We start from the raw sequence: 19,599 nt of genomic DNA, 5'->3' as shown, positions 1-19,599 counted from the left end.
TGTTTAAGTGAGGTTATCACTAAAAATATGTAATAGGTAAATCATTGTAGTACTGTAGTTTTGTATTATAGGAACTACTGCTGTACTAACTACCTTAAACCGGATTTATATTAAGGTATAATGTGATAATTGCACCATACTATCGACTGGTAACAACGACATACGAATGGTCGTAATAACGGAATGACGTTTGGCACCCGCAGACCTGCAGGTCCGGCTGTAGCTAGCAGCAAGGTGTAGGATAGTCAATCCAGTATAGATCTATACGCAAACTCACACTCTCCCTCCAAGAGAATTCTGGCTACAACTCGGGCCATGACATTTAAGGCATGCTCCGATCCAGTGGATCACAATTGTTAACGTATTCTTGTATATGTAGTGTAATGTTTCTCGTTCTAGTATAGTTGTATATGTTCTCCTCCTAGTATAGTTGTATATGTTCTCTTTCTAGTATAGTTGTATGTGTTCTCTTCCTAGTATAGTTGTATATGTTCTCTTTCTAGTATAGTTGTATATGTTCTCGTAGTAATGTAATGTATAGAATCATGAATGAACTGACTCATTGATCTAGAAGTTGTAGTAGTATGATCCTGTGTTACCCCGATGGTAACTTACTAGTGATGTGAATAGTACGCATGAATATGGAAGTACTTTTATGTCTATATATGTATATTTGATATATAATTAATATTGAAACGACCTTCGAATGGTCACCCGAAATCCCACCAGACCACATCCAAATCGAGAAAAAGCAAATAGGGCGGATGGCCTTCCTAAGCCCTTTTAAACATTTCTTATATATCTATACATATATGGGCATGCAATTTATAAGAAGTATAACAAGGTTTAAATAAAAGTATTTGATAAGTAAAAGAGTTTGTAAAACATTTCGAAGTAAAGCAGTTTGATAAACAGTTTGAACAGTGATAAAATCATTGGTTTTCTAGTTATTAATCACATGTGATTAATGCAATCACATGTGATTGATTTCAATAACTATAAGCATTGAAATTGTATCCCCCCCATAAAGTATTTAAAACATTTAAAAGCATTTCAAAGGTTAATTAAAGGGGTATGAACTCACTTGTGGTGAGTGGTTTGGATTGTAGTGTCGGATACCGTGCTAGGTGGCAAACGGAGACTTGTTCACACGCACGAGCCTAGTTATCATATAATCAGCATATATATAACTAATTAGCCAAATAATAAATTAATGAAATAAGTTGGTACACTTAGGAACATGTAAACACTTTGTATAAGTGTTATAGGTCCTAATGGTTGTATCTAAGTGTTATGGGACAAGGCTAAAGGGGTTGGAAGCTTCCAAGAACCTTGAATAAGAGTTTACTACCCAACAAACCCCACCCAAGGAGTTTACGATCATAAACCCTTGAGTTTACGGCCGTGAACTACACTCTTGGTGGTTTTGGGTGTTTTAAGGTGCTAAATGAATTCTAGAATAAGCCTAGCTTGGTGGTTTAATCCTTTGGGTAGTTTAGGGCATAGATAACACTCCTTTGAGGAGTTTACGGCCTAAAGACCATACCCCTTAGAGTTTACGGCCGTAAACTCTCATGGGGTGGATGTTTTAATTCTTTTAAGTCTCTTGCACAAGTAGGATAATTTCTAGGCTTTTGATTTAGGCTAAGGGGGACTTTAGGCACACTTTGGTGCCTTTACTTGGAGTTTACGGCCCAAGAGCATTTCTTGGCCGTAAACTCCCTTTTAGGGATGATTTTGATGTGTTTTAGTCCCCATTTTAGCTACAAGTATTTGAGGGTAATAGTCTAAAGCCTTACGGGGTGATTAGGGCTCATTTTGCCCTTGAAAATGGTGTTTACGGTCCAAGAATTTCTTGGGCCGTAAACTCCTAAAACTTGGTGTTCTTGATTGATTTCTAGCCTCAAATGATCCTACATAATATGCTAAACTAGTTGCCTAACACGGAATTGGGACTAGATAGCCTTAAAGCTCCTTTTTGGAGTTTACTCCCCAAGAACGTTCTTGGGCGGTAAACTCCCGGATCTCATATATTAGACATGTAATCTATGTTAATAAGCATAAAACAAACATTATAACACAACTAGAGAAGTGTACTCACGATTTGGGATGAAAACCCGAAGATCCGTGAGAGAGAATATGGCTTTTCTCTAGTTGGAAATGTGAATAATGAATGAATTTAGTTCAGAAATCTATTTATAGTCCTGAAATATTTTGGCAGAAAATATTTTTATTTTGGAATTGGACTCTAACATTATGAAGTGTTGAAATGCTCAAGTTTCACAAACCCAAGAGCATCCACTCTCCTGATACCTCCTTAAATGTAAACCCTAGCGTACACAAACTTATTCGGAAAAGTCTGAAGTTCATTGAAACTGGACTAGCTTCTATTGAATAGTTAATGTTCGTACAAAGTGGAAATTTTGGGTTGCCACAGCATGAACACGTGAAGAAACACCCCTCCACGTCCGACAACCATCTCATAGCAACAATCGGGTCCTGAACCCCATCGAAGGTAGGGAGCTTCGTATTATCGAAGTCCCGATACTGAAAACCTCTAGCAGCTCCTCCCTCTGTTGCTGCTACAGCCGTTGTAGCCGCCGTGACAGCCGTCTCTGTGAGAGCCGCATAGCGCTCATCAAAATACTCAACCATGGCGGTCTTGATCGACCCAAACAGTTCCGGCAACTCGGCCCGGAACAACGCAGTAACCTCATCATGCAGGATCTCACGAATCCTAGCATCCAACTCGCCTATGCTCATATGACCAATAACATTGGGCGATAGTGACCCACCCTCTCCTGCTCCCGATCCCGATCCGGATCCACTCCCATCATGCCTCGTAACCACCATACTGAAAAACACCGCAAGATCTCAGATACTTCCCACTAACCCGGGAACCAACCCCCAACCCAACCCTAGAGGTTGTGGCTTCTTTGATACGCGTATGGGTCCTGTGCTTTCAGTAGTACGGGCCCATACTACCTTCCACACCTACCCATATTTATATCAAGTATCCCACAACACCCTAGAGAAGAACATACATAACAAGCACTCAACCCTCACTCCTAGAGGAACATCGGAAATCTCCCACGGAAGAAACCCTAGGCTAGCAGGCATCATAAATCAGGCAACATTATCATGAAATCCTGAAGATCCCTAGCCTAGTACTAGCATGCTGTTCTATCATAGCTCAAAAACAAATATCATGTATGGTATTTTAGGGTTACTTACTGGCTCCGGCTGATCGTACCCCTGCGTCCTCTTTTACTCATTTTGAAAACCATTTTAAATTCTCTTTTGAAAACTCTCCTTGATTTGAGACTGGATTCACACGAATGTTCCTCCAATTCACTCAAACCAAGGCTCTGATACCAACTTGTAACACTCTAAAAATTTCAAACAATTTAAACTTTTCAAAAACAACCCGGTTTCATAAAGTTATTACAAAAAGGTTTTCAATACAATTATTATCAGAATCTTCCCAGAACCACATCATAAAACATAATCATGAGGAGCGGTATGATCACGTCTTTGCCTTGCCACGGTCTCCTGAAGAACCTGAAAAACATTAAACCACAACTGTAAGCCCGAAAGCTTAGTGAGATACCCCCAAAATACCAACCACATATACCATACACGCACAACATGCCATATCATAACTGAACACATAACAACCATGCACTTCGGGTCTACTGTGTGACTGGTCCGCCGCACCGGCCTTCAGTCCACCTGGTCCACCCTCCGAGTCTAGCCATATACATCGAGTCTATAGTGTGATTGGTCCGCCCGTACCTGGCCTTCAATCCACCTGGTCCACTCTCTGAGTCTACAGTATGACTGGTCCGCCCGCACTGGGCCTTCAGTCGGCCTGGTCCACTCTCCAAGCCTCGGCACGTCTGGTCTGTCCTCTTGGGGCCTACAGCCTATCCGGACTGCTCGTTGGGCCTTCGGGATAACTGGTCCGCCCTGGGTATGTTGGCCTACAGCACAAAGCAGGACCCGCCTCAACCCAACCCCAGTCCAACAACCATGTGCACATAAACATTCAATCATATAACAATTCACATCTAATCAAACCGATCTAGCAGATCACATAGCATAACATCATCCTAACCAGGATACCGACCTAACCGGTCACTAGCATATACCATCCTAACTACCAGGATGCAATCATAGCAAAGCAATAACATAACAACGATACCCGGATCACAATCCGATACAGGGACGGCCTTGGTGCCATAGACCCTGTCGATATAGTGAGGATAACTCACCTCGCAACTGCCAACTGAAAAGATAAGACCGAGCTGCTCCGACCACTGACACGATCTCCACCACTAGCCAAAACCAACACTGAACTCAAAACAAATGCCAACAATTACCAAAATGCCCCTGGAAGTCAACTGGTCAACCCTTGGTCAAAGTCAAAGTCAACCTCCTGACTGACTCTACTCGTTAAGTCAACCCGATGACTCGTCGAGTCCCCATGCTCAGAACTTCCCTAATCCACGACTCAACTCACCGAGTCCTCCCTTGACTCACCGATTCACGGCTCAACCAGAAGAAGGTTAGGACCTCACGACCAGACTCGCCGAGTCCAAGGCTATCTTCAACCAACTCGCTGAGTTGTTCTTCCAACTTGTCGAGTTCCTTCCCATCTTCAAGCAACTCGCCGAGTACACCCTTGTGATTCGCCGAGTACCCCTAGATCTTAATCCATACAGAAGCTTTCCAGGCCATGCAGATGATCCAAACCATAGATCTACCCTTCTACAACCCATCCATCACGTAAAGTGGCAAACTTCACGTGAATCCAAAGAGATCTAAGCATATAACACTCTAGGGTTAGGGTTTGGGACAAGACGGCTTCACCAACCACTCAAGAACAGGGACTTTAATGCACTCTAGACCTTCTCCATTCCAGATCTGAGGTAGCAACCTCAGATCTAACCTCCAAACCCAAACTATCACAAGCTATTCTTTCCAAATACTCCAAAATGATGAATCTATGTGAATATCAGCCCAAGCAACGAAATAATACCTCAAAAGAGAGCTCCAATAGAAGAGAAATCCAAATCCTTGCAAAGCCCCTTGCTCCAAGCATCTAACTCTCCAAGATCTCTTCCAAAATCTCTTCTCCAAGGTTCAAATGCTCTCAAAACACTCACAAACGCGCCTTAGGGTTTTTTGGACTTCAAGAGAGGGTAAAGAGGCTGGGGAGAGGGTATAATGTCCTTTATAAAGGGCTCATCCTCCGAAATTAGGGTTTTCTCCACACAACACCAACTTGCCGAGTCCAGCCGCCGACTCGCTGAGTTGGCCACTTAACACGCGACCATAATCGCGACCCTACTCGCCGAGTCCACCCATGGACTCGCCGAGTTGCCCATTCACATTTTCACTTTGAACCCTGAACTTGCACTCTTGAACTCAGGATGTTACACTAATCCATCCGCTGCTCCTGTTTTGGCTATAGGGCAGGGAAGGGGCAAGAAGAGGAAGGCTCCGTCAAAGAGCCACCGCAAGGCAAAGTCCCAAGATGGTTCCTCTTCTAGTGGGACCAAGGTTGATCCTGCTAAGCCCAACCCTAACCCAAAGGAGGCAGAGTGCCATCATTGCCACAAAATAGGGCATTGGAAGAAATGTTGCCCGGAATATCTGCAAGCCATCAAGGATGGAAAGATCAAGCCATCTTATGCAGGTATATACACAATTAAATCTAATGATTCATCTCATGCTATTTCTTGGGTTCTTGATACAGGATGTGGTTACCACATTTGTTCTGATTTGCAGGGACTAGGAAGAAATAAGGATGTGGAGCTTGGAAGAATAAATCTAATCATGGGGAACAGAAGAACGTCGGTTGTTACCAAGATTGGAGTGTATTCTTTAGTGCTTAGTAATGGATTGAATTTAGATTTAAACAATTGTTGCTACTTGCCAGATATGGCAAGAAAAATCATTTCTTTTCATGGTTTATTTAGACAAGGATTTAGATATTCGTTTAATAATGAAAATGGTTCTATTTATGCTTATCTAAATGGTGTTTTATACTTTGAAGCAATGCCTTGTAATGGAATTTATGAAACTGTTATGGTTGTAGATAACCTAGGAAATGATGTGTTGTGTATGGATTCTTTCAATAGTATGGATAAAGCATCTTTGTGGCATTGTCGTCCTAGACATGTCAACAAGAAGCGCATAGCCCAACTCCAAAAGGATGGAGTGTTGGAGTCATTCGACCTTAGGGAAGATGACACGTGCGAATCTTGTTTACTTGGAAAGATGAGCAAGTCACCCTTCACTGGCACTTGTGAAAGGGGTGAGGGTTTATTGGATCTCATACATACCGATGTATGTGGGCCCTTTAGATCCACCACAAAGGATGGGAACCGCTTCTACGTGACTTTCACCGATGATTATAGTCGATATGGGTATATTTACTTAATCAAGCACAAGTCAGAAACGTTTGAAAAGTTCAAAGAGTTCAAGCATGAAGTGGAGAATCAATTGGGCAGAAAAATCAAGATGCTTCGATCCGATCGAGGAGGAGAGTACCTATGTCTTGAATTCCACGACTATCTCAAGGAATGCGAAATCGTTTCGCAATTGACGCCACCTAGGACACCGCAGTTGAATGGTGTGGCAGAAAGGCATAATCGAACCTTGTTAGACATGGTTCGTTCTATGATGAGTCGTGCTTCACTACCTATCTCATTTTGGGGGTATGCCTTAGAGACTACCGCCCATGTCCTTAACCGAGTCCCTACAAAGAAGGTTGCCAAAACACCTCACGGGATGTGGACAGGGAAAGCTCCCTCATTGGCACATATCAAGGTTTGGGGTTGTGAGGTTTTCGTAAGACGAGAGACTCACGACAAGCTCGAACCTCATAGTGAGCGATGTATTTTCATCGGCTACCCGCAGAGATCCTTTGGATATCTCTTCTATAGATCGATTGACAATGTTGTCTTCGTTGCGAGGAGAGGAGTTTTCTGAGAGAGAGAACTCATAAGCCAAGGAGACAGTGGGAGGCAAATCGATCTTGAAGAGATTAAAGAATCGAGCGATGAAGGAACCTCTACCGCTGGCGCTCAACCCGAGGAGGAAACTCCGGTTGAACCAATTGACGAGTCCTTACCTCTTAGACGTTCCGAAAGAGTTAGAGTTCAACCCCAATTTTATGGTTTTCATATTACTACCGAAGGGGACACATATATTACTGATGGTACACCAATAAATCTAGATGAACCTAATAGCTATAAGGAAGCCATGTCAGGCCCAGAGTCTATAAAATGGAAGGAGGCGATGGACAGCGAGATTCATTCCATGTATGACAACCAAGTTTGGAATTTGGTTGACAATGTGCCCGGACGTAAGACGGTTGGGTGCAAATGGATCTTCAAGAAGAAGACCGACGTGGATGGGAATGTGCACACGTATAAGGCACGACTGGTGGCGAAGGGCTTTACTCAAACTCCCGGAGTTGACTATGATGAAACCTTCCCACCAGTTGCTAAGATAAAATCTATTAGGGTGATGCTAGCCATTGCTGCATTTCATGATTATGAGATATGGCAGATGGATGTCAAGACCGCTTTCCTTAATGGGAAGTTGGCTGAGGATGTTTACATGGCTCAGCCAGAGGGTTTTGTCGATCCGAAGCATCCCAATAGAGTGTGCAAGCTTGAGAAGTCCATTTATGGACTTAAACAAGCATCTCGCAGATGAAATCTTTGCTTTGATGAGAAAGCCAGAGAGTTTGGATTTGTACGAAGCGAAGATGAATCATGTGTATATGTCAAAGCCAGTGGGAGTATAGTTAGCTTCCTCGTTTTGTATGTCGATGACATACTACTCATAGGAAACGACATCCCGACTCTGCAGGAGGTTAAGTCCTGGCTCGGGAAGTGCTTCGCTATGAAGGACCTCGGAGAGGCTTCCTATATTTTCGGAATAAGGATAGTGAGAGAGCGAAGTAATAGACTAATAGGACTTAGTCAGAATACTTACTTGGAAAAGGTACTAAAACGTTTTAGTATGGAAAACTCGAAGAAGGGAGAACTACCGATACAGAGTAATGTCAAGTTGAGTAAGACTCAAAGTTCGAGTATCGAAGCCGAGATAGCAGAGATGAGCCGAGTACCTTACGCTTCCGCAGTTGGCTCGATCATGTATGCTATGACTTATACTCTCCCTGATGTGGCCTTTGCCTTGAGCATGGTCAGTAGATATCAAGGGAACCCGAGCAAAGCTCATTGGATTGCGGTCAAGAATATACTTAAGTACCTTCGGAGGACCAAGGAATGGTTCTTAGTCCTCGGAGGGAGTGATGAAGTAAAGGTGCGAGGGTATAGTGACGCCAGCTTTCAGACCGACAGGGACAACTACCGTTCGCAGTCGGGCTGGGTCTTTACCCTTAATGGAGGAGCAGTGACTTGGAAAAGTTTCAAACAAGAAACCGTAGCTGATTCAACGTGTGAATCAGAATACATTGCAGCGAGCGAAGCATCAAAGGAGGCGATATGGTTGAAGAACTTCATTGGTGACCTTGGAGTTGTGCCTGCCAGAAAGGAGCCTATGGAAATTTCCTGTGATGATGAAGGAACGGTTGCCTTGACCAAGGAACCGAGGGATCATGGTAGATCTCGGCATATCGACAGAAAGTATCATTTTATTAGACATCAAGTAAAAGAAGGAAACCTCGTGGTTAAGAGGATATCATCAGAAGATAACCCAGCAAATCCACTTACGAAGGGACTGAGTAGGGTTAAGCACTTGCAGCACGCTAGGAGCATTGGGCTGAAGGATGATATTAGTTTAGATTAGATAGTTTTAAAAACATATAATAGATAAATGTAATTGACATTTGATGATTAAATAAAGGAGTATTATTTATAAGTAAAGTTACTGTCTTATGTTAATTGTTTAACTATTGTTTCAATTTGCATGTTTTGACTTCCTGAATAATTGAGTTATTAATAATAATCGAATTATTCGAATGGTCCACAATCGTTCATATGTTGGAAGTAGGTATGAATGAAGATTGTCATGAACTGGTATGTAGAGTGTCTAAAAGGTATTAGACATAGCAAAGGTTTGCTGCAACGTTCATGAGTGCTTATGAACAACTTTTGAGCATTGGAATAAACTCGCGCTTGCTGGAATCATTTTATGGAATGTGACAAAAGTGATCGCAAGACGATAATATCATATGGTCTTAAAACCAAGATATATGGTTTATTGTTTACTAATTGGTTGTACATTGATAATGCGAAACCGCATCAGTAAATTGATGTCATAAAACGCATTGTTGTGTATAGTTGATTAATAAATAGTAAATGCATATAAGTCAAAGTTTATCTGTTACTTCTATCCTAAGAGGGTAAAAGCGATATCACGGCCGCTCGATGATTTGATTTGACTTATGTGTCGGGCCCGGTCAGGACTGAATTGATGTGTTCAATTAAGTTCTATGTCAAATGAATCTATCGAGAAACCAACTGCTGGACAATTAGTTCCATGAGATTGTCCGCACAATATCTAAACAGAGGACTGTACGATCCCTTATCTAAAGGACAGGTTACTGATGAGATCATAGTTCGACAGCGTCTTTGAGAGCTACGATTGCTAATCAAGTTGTACGTTACATTTGTGGTTACTAGACTTATCCAAGTGGGAGACTGTTGGATTAGTGTCTAAGCCCGTAACCATATTTGGTAAGTACTTGACCCGATTGTGCATGGTCCTTTTGGGTTGCCTTCACCAAAGCAACTTGACTAGAGAAATAAATAGAGAAAGAGGTTATTATGATTTATTAATATGTTATAAGAATAATATATTAAAGGAGAAATCATATTTGTTTAATTAATATTGGTCAATAATTAATTAGGAATTAATTTTGTGATTAAGTGTAATTAATTAAACTAGAGGGGCTGGATTGTAATTATGTGATAGTTGCAAAATAGGGCAATGGTTATCCTTGTTAAAGGTTGGACGAATTCAAGGGATAGGATATCCTTGAAATCGTCCAAAGGACCAAGAGATAAGGGTTATCAAGGCTTATCTTATGATTGCTTGGTGGGCAAGCAACTAGATAAGGATAAGGACTGAAACCCTAATCTCAACCCTATATAAAGACCCCTAGGCCTTGAGAAATCGTCCACTTGCTTCCAAGAGATCCCAAGGATGATTTCTACCTCTCCCCTTCTCTCTCTATAGCCTCTCTAATTGCTTGTGGTGTTTGTGAGCCATTAGAGGCACTACACTTGTGGTGCTTGCTTTCAAGACTTAGGGTTTGAAGATTTAAGTTGTTATTGCAATATAACAACAAGAGGTATGTGATCTAACCTTATATATGAATTTCAAAAATAGCAAGATACATTAGGGTTTTATTCATGTGTTCATAATGTTGTGTATCTAATAGTGAAAACATAGATCCAAATCTAGGGTTGCATGCACACATAGGATTGTTTGTATAAAACCCATCACCTTATCCCCCTGAGAGTTCCAGAAACCCTAACCTTCCTGTGAGACTTCATTATTGAGGATATTGGAGCTTGGAAGAGGAAATTGGTGGGAAAGAGCTTGAGGAATTAAAGGCTTGCTGCAAAGGAGTGGTGTAGATCCGGGATCTACTTTAGTTGGAGCATATATTGGAGGTAATAATCTGTTGCTTGGGCTCTTTGGTATCTAGATCTATTATCATTTGAGATTTTGGGGCATTTTTGGTATGATTAAGAGCTATTTCACGTTAGAAGCTTAGATCAGAGGTTGCTACTTCAGATCTAGGCTTGTGATGGTCCATAATGTCATAAAGTTTCAGCCTTTGAGTTGTTGGTGAAGCCCCTTTGTCTAAAACCCAATCCCTAGTGTGTTTTTGGGCCTATATCTCCTTGGTTTCACGTAAAGTTTGCAACTTTATGTGAGTGTTAGATTGTAGAAGGGTGAATCTATGGATTGGAGCCCCTGCATGGCTCGAAAATCTTCTGAATGGATTAAGAACTGGAGAGACTCGGCGAGTCACATGGGTGTACTCGACGAGTTGTATGAACCTGTGCATGGACTCGACGAGTTGGAAGAACAACTCGGCAAGTCTGTTCTTAGACTCAGCGAGTTTGGTCGCAGAACCCAATTTCTTTTGGGTTAAAGCTTTGGATTAGTGATTCGGTTGGCGACTCGGTGAGTTGGACAGGATGGGACTCAGAGATCGTTGGACTCGGCGAGTTAAGTTGTGATATGAGAGTTTTCTGGGTGTGGGAACTCAGCGAGTCGACGGGGTGACTCGGCGAGTAGAAGTCAACCAGGAAGGTTGATTTTGTCTGAGGACTTTGACTTTGACCAAGAGTTGACCAGTTTGACTTCCAAGGATATTTTGGTAATTTTGGGTATTTTTGGAATTGGTTCTTTGGTAGTGTTCTGTGGTGAAGATCGTGTCGGTGGTCGGAGCAGCTTGGTCTTATCTTTCCAGTTGGCAATTGCAGGTGAGTTATCCTCACTATATCGACAGGGTCTACGACACCAAGGCTGACCCTTTATCAGATGGAAATCCGGGTATTGTTTGTTATGTTATTGCATTGCTAGATCTACATCCTGGTATTTAGGATGGTGTTATGTTAGTGACCTGGTTAAGGTCGGTACCCGGTATATAAGGTAATGTTATGCTGGTGACCGGTTAGGTCAGAATCCTGGTTAGGATGTTGATATGCTATGTGATCTGTTAGACTGTTTGTCTGGTTAAGGATTTGTTATGTAATTAATTGGTTTATGTGCACATGGTTGTTTGACGGGGATTGGGTTGAGGTGGGTCCTACTTTGTGCTGTAGGCCAACATACCCAGGGCGGACTGGATATCCTGAAGGCCCAACGAGCAGTCCGGATAGGCTGAAGGCCCCAAGAGGGCGGACCAGATGTGCCGAGGCTCGGAGAGTGGACCAGGCCGACTGAAGGCCCGGTGTAGGCAGACCAATCATACTGTAGACTCAGAGAGTGGACCAGGTAGATTGAAGGCCGATGCGGGCGGACCAATCACACTGTAGACTCGATGTACATGGCTAGACTCGAGAGGGTGGACCAGGTGGACTGAAGGCCCGGTGCGGGCGTACCAGTCATACAGTAGACCCGATGTGCATGGTTGTTCTATTTGTGATATGTTATGAGTATGTTTATGTGTGGTTGGTATTTTAGGGGTAACTCACTAAGCTTTCGGGCTTACAGTTCAGTGTATTGTTTCAGGTACTTCAAGAGATCGTTGCAAGGCGAATGCGTGATCGTACCGCTCCTCATGTTTTATGATTTTTGTGATATTGTTCTGGGGGATACTCTGATATTTAAACTATTTTGAAAACATGATGTATGAACTTAATGGTTTTTGAATGAGATAAAATGTTTTAATTTGGCTCGAATTTTATGGGTGTTACAGCTAGCTATAGCGGGACCTGTTCATCGCCGGATGTTCTCGGTTGTACTGTTCTGCGATTTACCGCGTCGTGTTTATCTTATGCAAAAGGATACGATTTCAATGACTATATAATTTTCCCCATTATCTTTATTTTGTGACACATTCACATAAACGATGAGGTAGACTATATTTTGATAATAATAGTTGTACATGGGAAAAACCTTCATTTTATAGAGAAGCAAACCTCCAAAACAGTCGGGTCTTGATAGAAGATTACTTTTTATACTAGTAGGAAATATGAGATTTTCTAGGGTTTTCATACTTATACAAACTTTTTCATCAAACATTTACAAGTCTTTTCTTCACAGTTTTACAAATTAATGACACTAAAATACTTATGAATTCACCAGCTTAAATGATGATCTACGCTTTCGAAATAACTTGTATTCTCAGGTCACCAGTAGACAAGTACGATGACCAGGTGTTGAGAAGACGGAGCAGTCAAGACTCGTTTTTTATTTTGATTACTTATTTTCATGTCTTATTCTATAAAAGAGCACACATGTATTAAAATTTTACTATTAATGCAATGGATGATGTTGTTGCTTGTTTACTACTTTGCACTGTTGTGATTCTTTACATGACGTCCTCCGCCTCAGAACGTTTCCGTCGTTCTTGGTTTTGGGGTGTGACAGATGCAGGCAACCAAATCTGCCTAGTGAGGTATTCTATTGATATTTTCTTATATTAGTTACAATCAAAGTCTAAGTTATTTTAATACATAGATCATTAACGATTGTAGCAGGATATCATGTATTTAATACACAAATATGCATCAATTAAGGAATAGTGATGAATAGATGATAATTTTCAGATACTTGCAACAAAAAAGAACAATTGACTAAAAATAATAATTAATTTAAGGTTTATGATACCTTTCACACTCCCTTCGTCTTTCTCAAATCTGAATTAGTCGCATAGAACATTGCAGGAACCCTCCATAATATGCATGATTTGATACCATTAACGATCATATCCATACATCAATGAAGATGACAAAGTTTCATTCCAGATCTACGATAGCAGCTTAGCTAACTCATCAACTGAATCGTAATTACTGACCATCTATTGACTCGATTTGACAAAGTAATATGTGTAATCGGAAGCATTGTTGGTTTTTGCTAACAGCGTCGGAATTTAGTCGGGATTAGAAGTCGTGACAGACGAGGAAAGCGAAGAGATCGCTGATGAAACGAAGGTGCGACGGTGGTTTGAGAAAGAGAGAGAGAGAGAGAGAGAGAGAGAGAGAGAGAGCATTAACGTTCAACATCTTAATATCATATTTTAGTTCCAATAAGAACCTTGCATCAAAAAAATTAAGATACCCCCGTGCCTTTTTTCCAATTTATTTACAAAACTGCCATAAGAGATCTCAGCCCCTTATTTTTCCGATCTTATGGCCTAGAATTAGTTTTCGGGTTCTTGGGAAACTATGAGTTCTCAAATGATCATTTCTCTCTCTCTCTCTCTCTCTCTCTCTCTCTCTCTATATATATATATATATATATATATATATATATATATATATATATATATATATATATATATATATATTGATTGTATTCCTTGCGACATATAGAATAAAAGGTGGATCATTACACAAAATTTATCATAAGGGATGTTAGGGTTATGTTTACTTGCTCAATGAATATGGATAATTTTTATGTGTTACAATTATAAAGGCATTATCGAGTATCTTTTGTCCTGTGCATCAAAAACCCATGGATCGGCCCTTGTCAAAAAAAAAAAAAAAAAACATATGAAAACCTTAATCTGATGGAATTTTAGAATCAATATCTCTAACTCGTTTCTCGTATGTTAGTCTTGTTTGAATGGAAAGATTACTATTTACTAAGGTTCTTTTCAGTTTTCACTGGTCAATGTGACGAACCAATGATCTATTATAATTCATGCATACATATGAATGTAGAGCTTTTAGAACCATATCAAGATATGGCAAAAGCTACATCATTACCTTGTATATGATTTCTATCGATATGGTTTTGTATATATGACGAGATATAAGCATAAAGCCTTCGACACATTCAAGACTTTACAAAATGGAATAGAAAATCAGTTTTATAAAACTATAAAAGTCACCCGGTTTGATCAAGGTGGTGTATATATGAGCCAAAATATTTTGCTATTAGATTTTGGTTAAATCAAAACTGTATTTTAGTGCATTTTGTATCAGATATGGATATCCAGTATGATCGGTTACTATTAGAATAATCATTTTTTTTTTAAAATCTAACTTTTGATTAACCTATATAAATCTGATTTTTTAATATTCTTTTTAAAATATTCAAATTTACTTCAACTAAATAAATAGTTGTAAAATTCTTTAAATTTTTTCAGATTAAGATTTTCGCAAAACCCGATTCTTAATTGGTCAAAATGAAGAATTTTTAAACCGGTTCGATTTTTTTTCCATCCGATAAAATAAAAACCTGAACGAACTAACCAAATAATAAACTGTAAACCCGAATCTTAACACAAATGTTTGGGCCAAAATGGGCCACTGTAACCCCATTTTTTTATCGGAAACTGGGAAAATCAAATCAATGAGGTTTTTGATAATGTGATTTCACACTTATTACTTGGTTATTACGGTTTTGAATAATCAATAATAACTTTTTTTATTTAATCGATCAAAGACTTAATAATCAATTGCAACTATTGGATATTACGGTTTCAAACCGGTTTCTGAACAAAAATATCCAAGCTTATAGGAAACGGTTAGGTCAGTTTTAAACTGATTTAAAATAAACCTATTTTTTCAATAGTTTTTAAATTTTGAGTAAATTACAAGAATGGTCCCTATGGTTTAGGGTAATTTACGTGTTTGGTCTCTAACTTATTTTTTTAATTCTGAAGGTCCGTATTGTTTGTTATTGTTACACGCTTGGTCTCTGTCTTACCTAAAAAAACTATTTTACCCTTGATTTCTTAAAATATTTAAATAAACACACCCCAACCCCAACCCCCCTCACCTTACCTTACCTATCTCATAATTTTTTTCTATTTAAATAATAGTATTTATAGGTAAGACAGGGACCAATCGAGTAACAAAAACAAACAGAAGGGACTTTCCGAGTTAAAAAAATTAGTTAGGGACCAAACGCGCAAATTACCCCAAACCATAGGGACCATTCGTGTAATTTACTCTTAAATTTTTTTACCAAACTTGCTTTCGTTGTCGGAATTTAACGAAACTTTAATGATCGATTAGAAACGGGCAAATAAATAACAATCATGGCTAGGCCATGAGCTAACTTATTTTCCGGGCATTCAGGGCTGTTTAGGGGAATAGTTTTTTCAACTTTATGCTTTTAGAAAATATTTTTCAGGCATCCAAGATAGTAGAAGGAGTGAAAACCGGTCTTGAAAAACCATTAAAACAAACAAACAAACAAATTGAAGAAATAATGGATGAAAACAATATTTTTACCATATAAAAATCGTTTTTTCATAGATTTGAAAACCAGTTTCTAAACCCGTTTCTTCAAACCAGTTTGAACTTAGCAATATACTCAAACCGGCGATTTGGTTTCGGTTTTTCAAACCAGTTTCGGATCATGAACCGATTTATTGTGTACCCCAAATTGACACATCAACAACTATGATCAACAATATCAATGATCTAATCTTGTTTATCAGTAGTAAAGGTATAAAGTAAAAACAAACAAAACAAGATGTAAACAACAGAAGCTCATTTACCATCTAAAGTCAATATTACAATACAATCTCAAGCTGTCAAACAAACAAATTTCCATCTAAAAACCAATAATCCCGAATATCTTTATTTTATAACAACCAACTTACAAAACAACATTATATATAAATATTTATAGATATATATATTATATATGTATACCATTAAATCGCCACCGAAGCCCCTCTATCACTCTACTCATTATTCCTCCCAATACAAAATCTGTTTCTTTTAGTTGTCATTCTTCGGTTATTGTTTACCCAAATCTCCCCATGTCAGTTCCATAATCAAGAAATAAATCTCTCAAGCTCCAAGTCTTGCATTCAACCATTGACACACCTCTTCCATCTCTTTAGGAACTGTATAATGACCAAGCCTACAAAAATCACAATAAATTTTCCTTTTCCTTTTAGGGTTTTGATCTTATGACAATGAAGTATGCAATTTTGTTTTTAAATCCATACATACCCTTGGTAGCTTTTGAATGTAACATATCGAAAACCGGCGGAACTCATCATCTGGGAAGACCTCTCTCCGTAAGTATATGGAACTACTTCATCACCTGTAATGCAACAAGTATCAGTGTAGTACATAACAAAACAGAACAGACTGTACCGTGTTTGACATGCATTGGACTCAGACTGCAACTCATACCACCGGACGATCAAATCATTGGAAATTTCCCAAAAAGACTTTTCCAATCCTACTATGTCTAGTCTCACATAGTCTTGTCATGTCATGTTATAACCTGTCTAGTCTAATTCAGTACTGTCATGTCATGTCATGTACATTGTAAAGTAGACTTGATTTGAAATACGTACTGAGTCCATGACAGAGCAAAATGGGCAATGAAGCAGCACGTCTTGCGGCTTCGTTTGAGCCACCAATTTTGTTCCTTAAATTCCTGTAAACATATATTTACGTACGTATTCAAATACATAAAGATTTTATCATGTAAAAAGTTTTTTTTTTTTTTAATAACGAGAAAAATATATACCTAGCACCAGGAAGCCACCCACTCAATCCAACAACAGCTTTTAAGTTAATTGGGTAAGGATTTCCATTTCCATATTTCCCTTGAGCAAAACAAGCTGCAGAGTAAAGTGCACATGCAGCACCCATACTAAATCCACCAATCCCAAGTTTTACTGTTGAAAAAAAAAATGAAGCCAATGTGTGAAAAACAATAAAAATTAATGAACATAATAAATTATTTGGGTTTTTAGTTTGAGTGAAATTACCATCAGAGGGCTCTGTTGATAACAAGTTTGCTATGTGAGCTATTGAAGCATCTAACCCTTCAACGTCATTTGGACCATCTTCTGAAAGCTCTCCTTCATCAAACCCTGTTAAGAACAAGAAAGATTAGTAAATTAAATATGTTGATTTTTTATTTGAATTAAAAAAAAATAAAAAAATGTTTTATGGATTACATGCAGCACAAGGGAATCCACCGAGCACAGTCACTGGGCGAGTAGGTGCAGTTGGGCATATCCATTTAATCTGCAAAAAAGTAACATTTTTAAATGGTGTTTTTTTAACAAAAGGAAAAAAAGAAAAACAAAAGGAAATAAATAATAATGCTTACATTTGGAAGAGGAAGATTGTCCAAGAGTTGTGACCAACTGCAGTTATATATATAAAAAAAAGAGTCAAGATTTTGTGTAAAAATGTAAGAATTTATTTAAAAGTTAATGAATGAATCATAAATGATAAATCTACCTTGAACCATTATCACCAAGGCCATGCAACCAAACTATAGTTGCTTGGTGTTTTGCTTTTGGCCTCACAACATATGTTCTTCCGAATTCCACAGTTCTCCTAGCTGTTCTACTACCTGGAATTCGTTTGAGACTTTTATCAAACAGTTGGTGTGCAGCTATTGATTGAGCAGTGAATTGAACAAAAAAACAAAAGATAGAAGGGGAAATGGAATTTGAACTGACCGGAACCCATTGAAGCGCTTGAATAACTCATCTTGGACATGTGAATCGTTTGAGAGGAAAATGCGTTGATCAGTAATTAATCACTAATGAAGATCACTACCACCGGCTTGTATCAGTGAAAACGTGTGCTGCAATATGAAGAAATAGGTTTGTTGGGAGAGTGTGAATTTATAGGCAAATTGGGAATGGAATAAAAAGAAGTGAATATTCAAACACTAAATATGCATATATGTGAACCAGCTACACATTGTGCCTAAAATCCAAAAAGAAACAATGGCATCCATGGAAAGGAGAGGTGAAGAAAAGGGGAAAAGCAAGAAATCTTTTTCATAACGAGAAAGATAGAGATGGAAAGAGAAAGGGAATCAAATGCAGAAAAACACAGGGCACAAAATCAAGAAACCCCACTTCAGGTAATGGGATTAAGGGCTCAAAAACATTGTCGATGAAGAGAATCTATGCTTGGTGGTGCAGTGGACATATTAAATTTAAAGCAACTCCCGCAAGCAACAAAGAAAGAATATTACGCGAAACATGACAAAGAACAATCCAATTTGGTAAACTTTTTTTCTTTCAATTCTTCAATCATTTGTTTATACATTTCTACCGATGATTGATGGATACCCATTAGCTTCAAAGTTAAGTTCAAGCGTCTAACTTATCATCACTACATTCCATGACTTTCAATAATCAAGATTCAAGAACAACATGGGAAGATAAGAAAAAAAAAATTACGCCCACCTGAAATTCAGGGTAAAACAGAGACATAATAATTATAAGCTGGAAATCAAATTCTACAAAGTGATGAGGGTTTTTGTTTGTTTATGCTTAATTTACAGAGAGCAGGAGCAGAATTCAAAAGCATCTTGTACCCTTTTTATTTAATTTAAATTTCAAATTCCCATTGATTTCACTGCCCACTGCTACACACCTTCCTGGTTTTGGGTACATTCCCCGTGCCCATCTTTTGGAACTACTCTCTCTATTTCGTCATTTTCCATTTTCAAGTGAGTCATCATGTTTTTGAATTTGATTAAGAATTTATCGACATCTGCACGCTTTTATCTTATCGGCTTCAAATTACCCTAACTTTTATTCATTTTAATCTCATGGTTATTATTCGGATTATTGTATAACTTAAAAATTGAAGTTTGTTTTCTATATTATTATTATTATTATTTAATTTTGTTTATTTTCTATTTTTTTACTTTTTTTTCTTTTGTTTTTAGATGGAACCCGGAATTATGCCTAGATACTTTTAAGGATTATTGTTACCGCAATCAACTTATTATTTTTATGTTAAACGACTTTTAATATTTTTCTTGGCAAATGGTATCGGTAGTGGTGTAATCCATGTAAAATGAAAGAATTGATAGTTTTTATGTTAAACGACTTTTAATATTTTTCTTGGCAAATGGTATCGGTAGTGGTGTAATCCATGTAAAATGAAAGAATTGATAGTTTTTTTTTTCTTAATT

General features: G+C 38.7%; 1 protein-coding gene across 5 annotated transcripts; it reads right to left on the bottom strand.

Annotated features, from left to right (window-relative positions):
- Positions 1-16,158: 16,158 nt before the first annotated feature.
- Positions 16,159-19,133, bottom strand: LOC111877141 (uncharacterized). Of its 5 annotated transcripts, none has more exons than XM_023873672.3 (10): positions 18,994-19,133; positions 18,122-18,249; positions 17,898-18,012; positions 17,764-17,800; positions 17,609-17,678; positions 17,417-17,521; positions 17,173-17,323; positions 16,997-17,079; positions 16,644-16,737; positions 16,159-16,551 (listed from the first exon to the last, which is right to left on the bottom strand). In XM_023873672.3, exons 2-10 carry the CDS (start codon positions 18,159-18,161, stop codon positions 16,479-16,481), a joined length of 768 nt encoding a protein of 255 aa, XP_023729440.1. In that variant the 5' UTR covers positions 18,162-18,249; positions 18,994-19,133; the 3' UTR covers positions 16,159-16,478. The 5 variants fall into 5 exon arrangements, with proteins under 5 accessions (XP_023729440.1, XP_023729442.1, XP_023729438.1 ...); XM_023873674.2 differs by having other exon boundaries at positions 19,053-19,126; XM_023873670.3 differs by having other exon boundaries at positions 18,863-19,002.
- Positions 19,134-19,599: the final 466 nt, after the last annotated feature.

The sequence above is a fragment of the Lactuca sativa genome, chromosome 4, assembly GCF_002870075.4.
Source record: "Lactuca sativa cultivar Salinas chromosome 4, Lsat_Salinas_v11, whole genome shotgun sequence".
Classification (NCBI taxonomy): domain Eukaryota; kingdom Viridiplantae; phylum Streptophyta; class Magnoliopsida; order Asterales; family Asteraceae; genus Lactuca; species Lactuca sativa.
The sequence above is the reverse complement of the archived record's forward strand: the minus strand, read 5'-3'. Positions and strand labels throughout refer to the sequence as shown.

Coding starts and splice junctions, on each gene's coding strand:
- LOC111877141 (XM_023873672.3), bottom strand. CDS start 18,161: ATGTCCAAGATGAGTTATTCAAGCGCTTCAATGGGTTCCG. Junction 18,013..18,121: donor AAGCGCTTCAATGGGTTCCG/GTCAGTTCAAAT, acceptor AACGAATTCCAG/GTAGTAGAACAGCTAGGAGA. Junction 17,324..17,416: donor ATCAACAGAGCCCTCTGATG/GTAATTTCACTC, acceptor TTTTTTCAACAG/TAAAACTTGGGATTGGTGGA.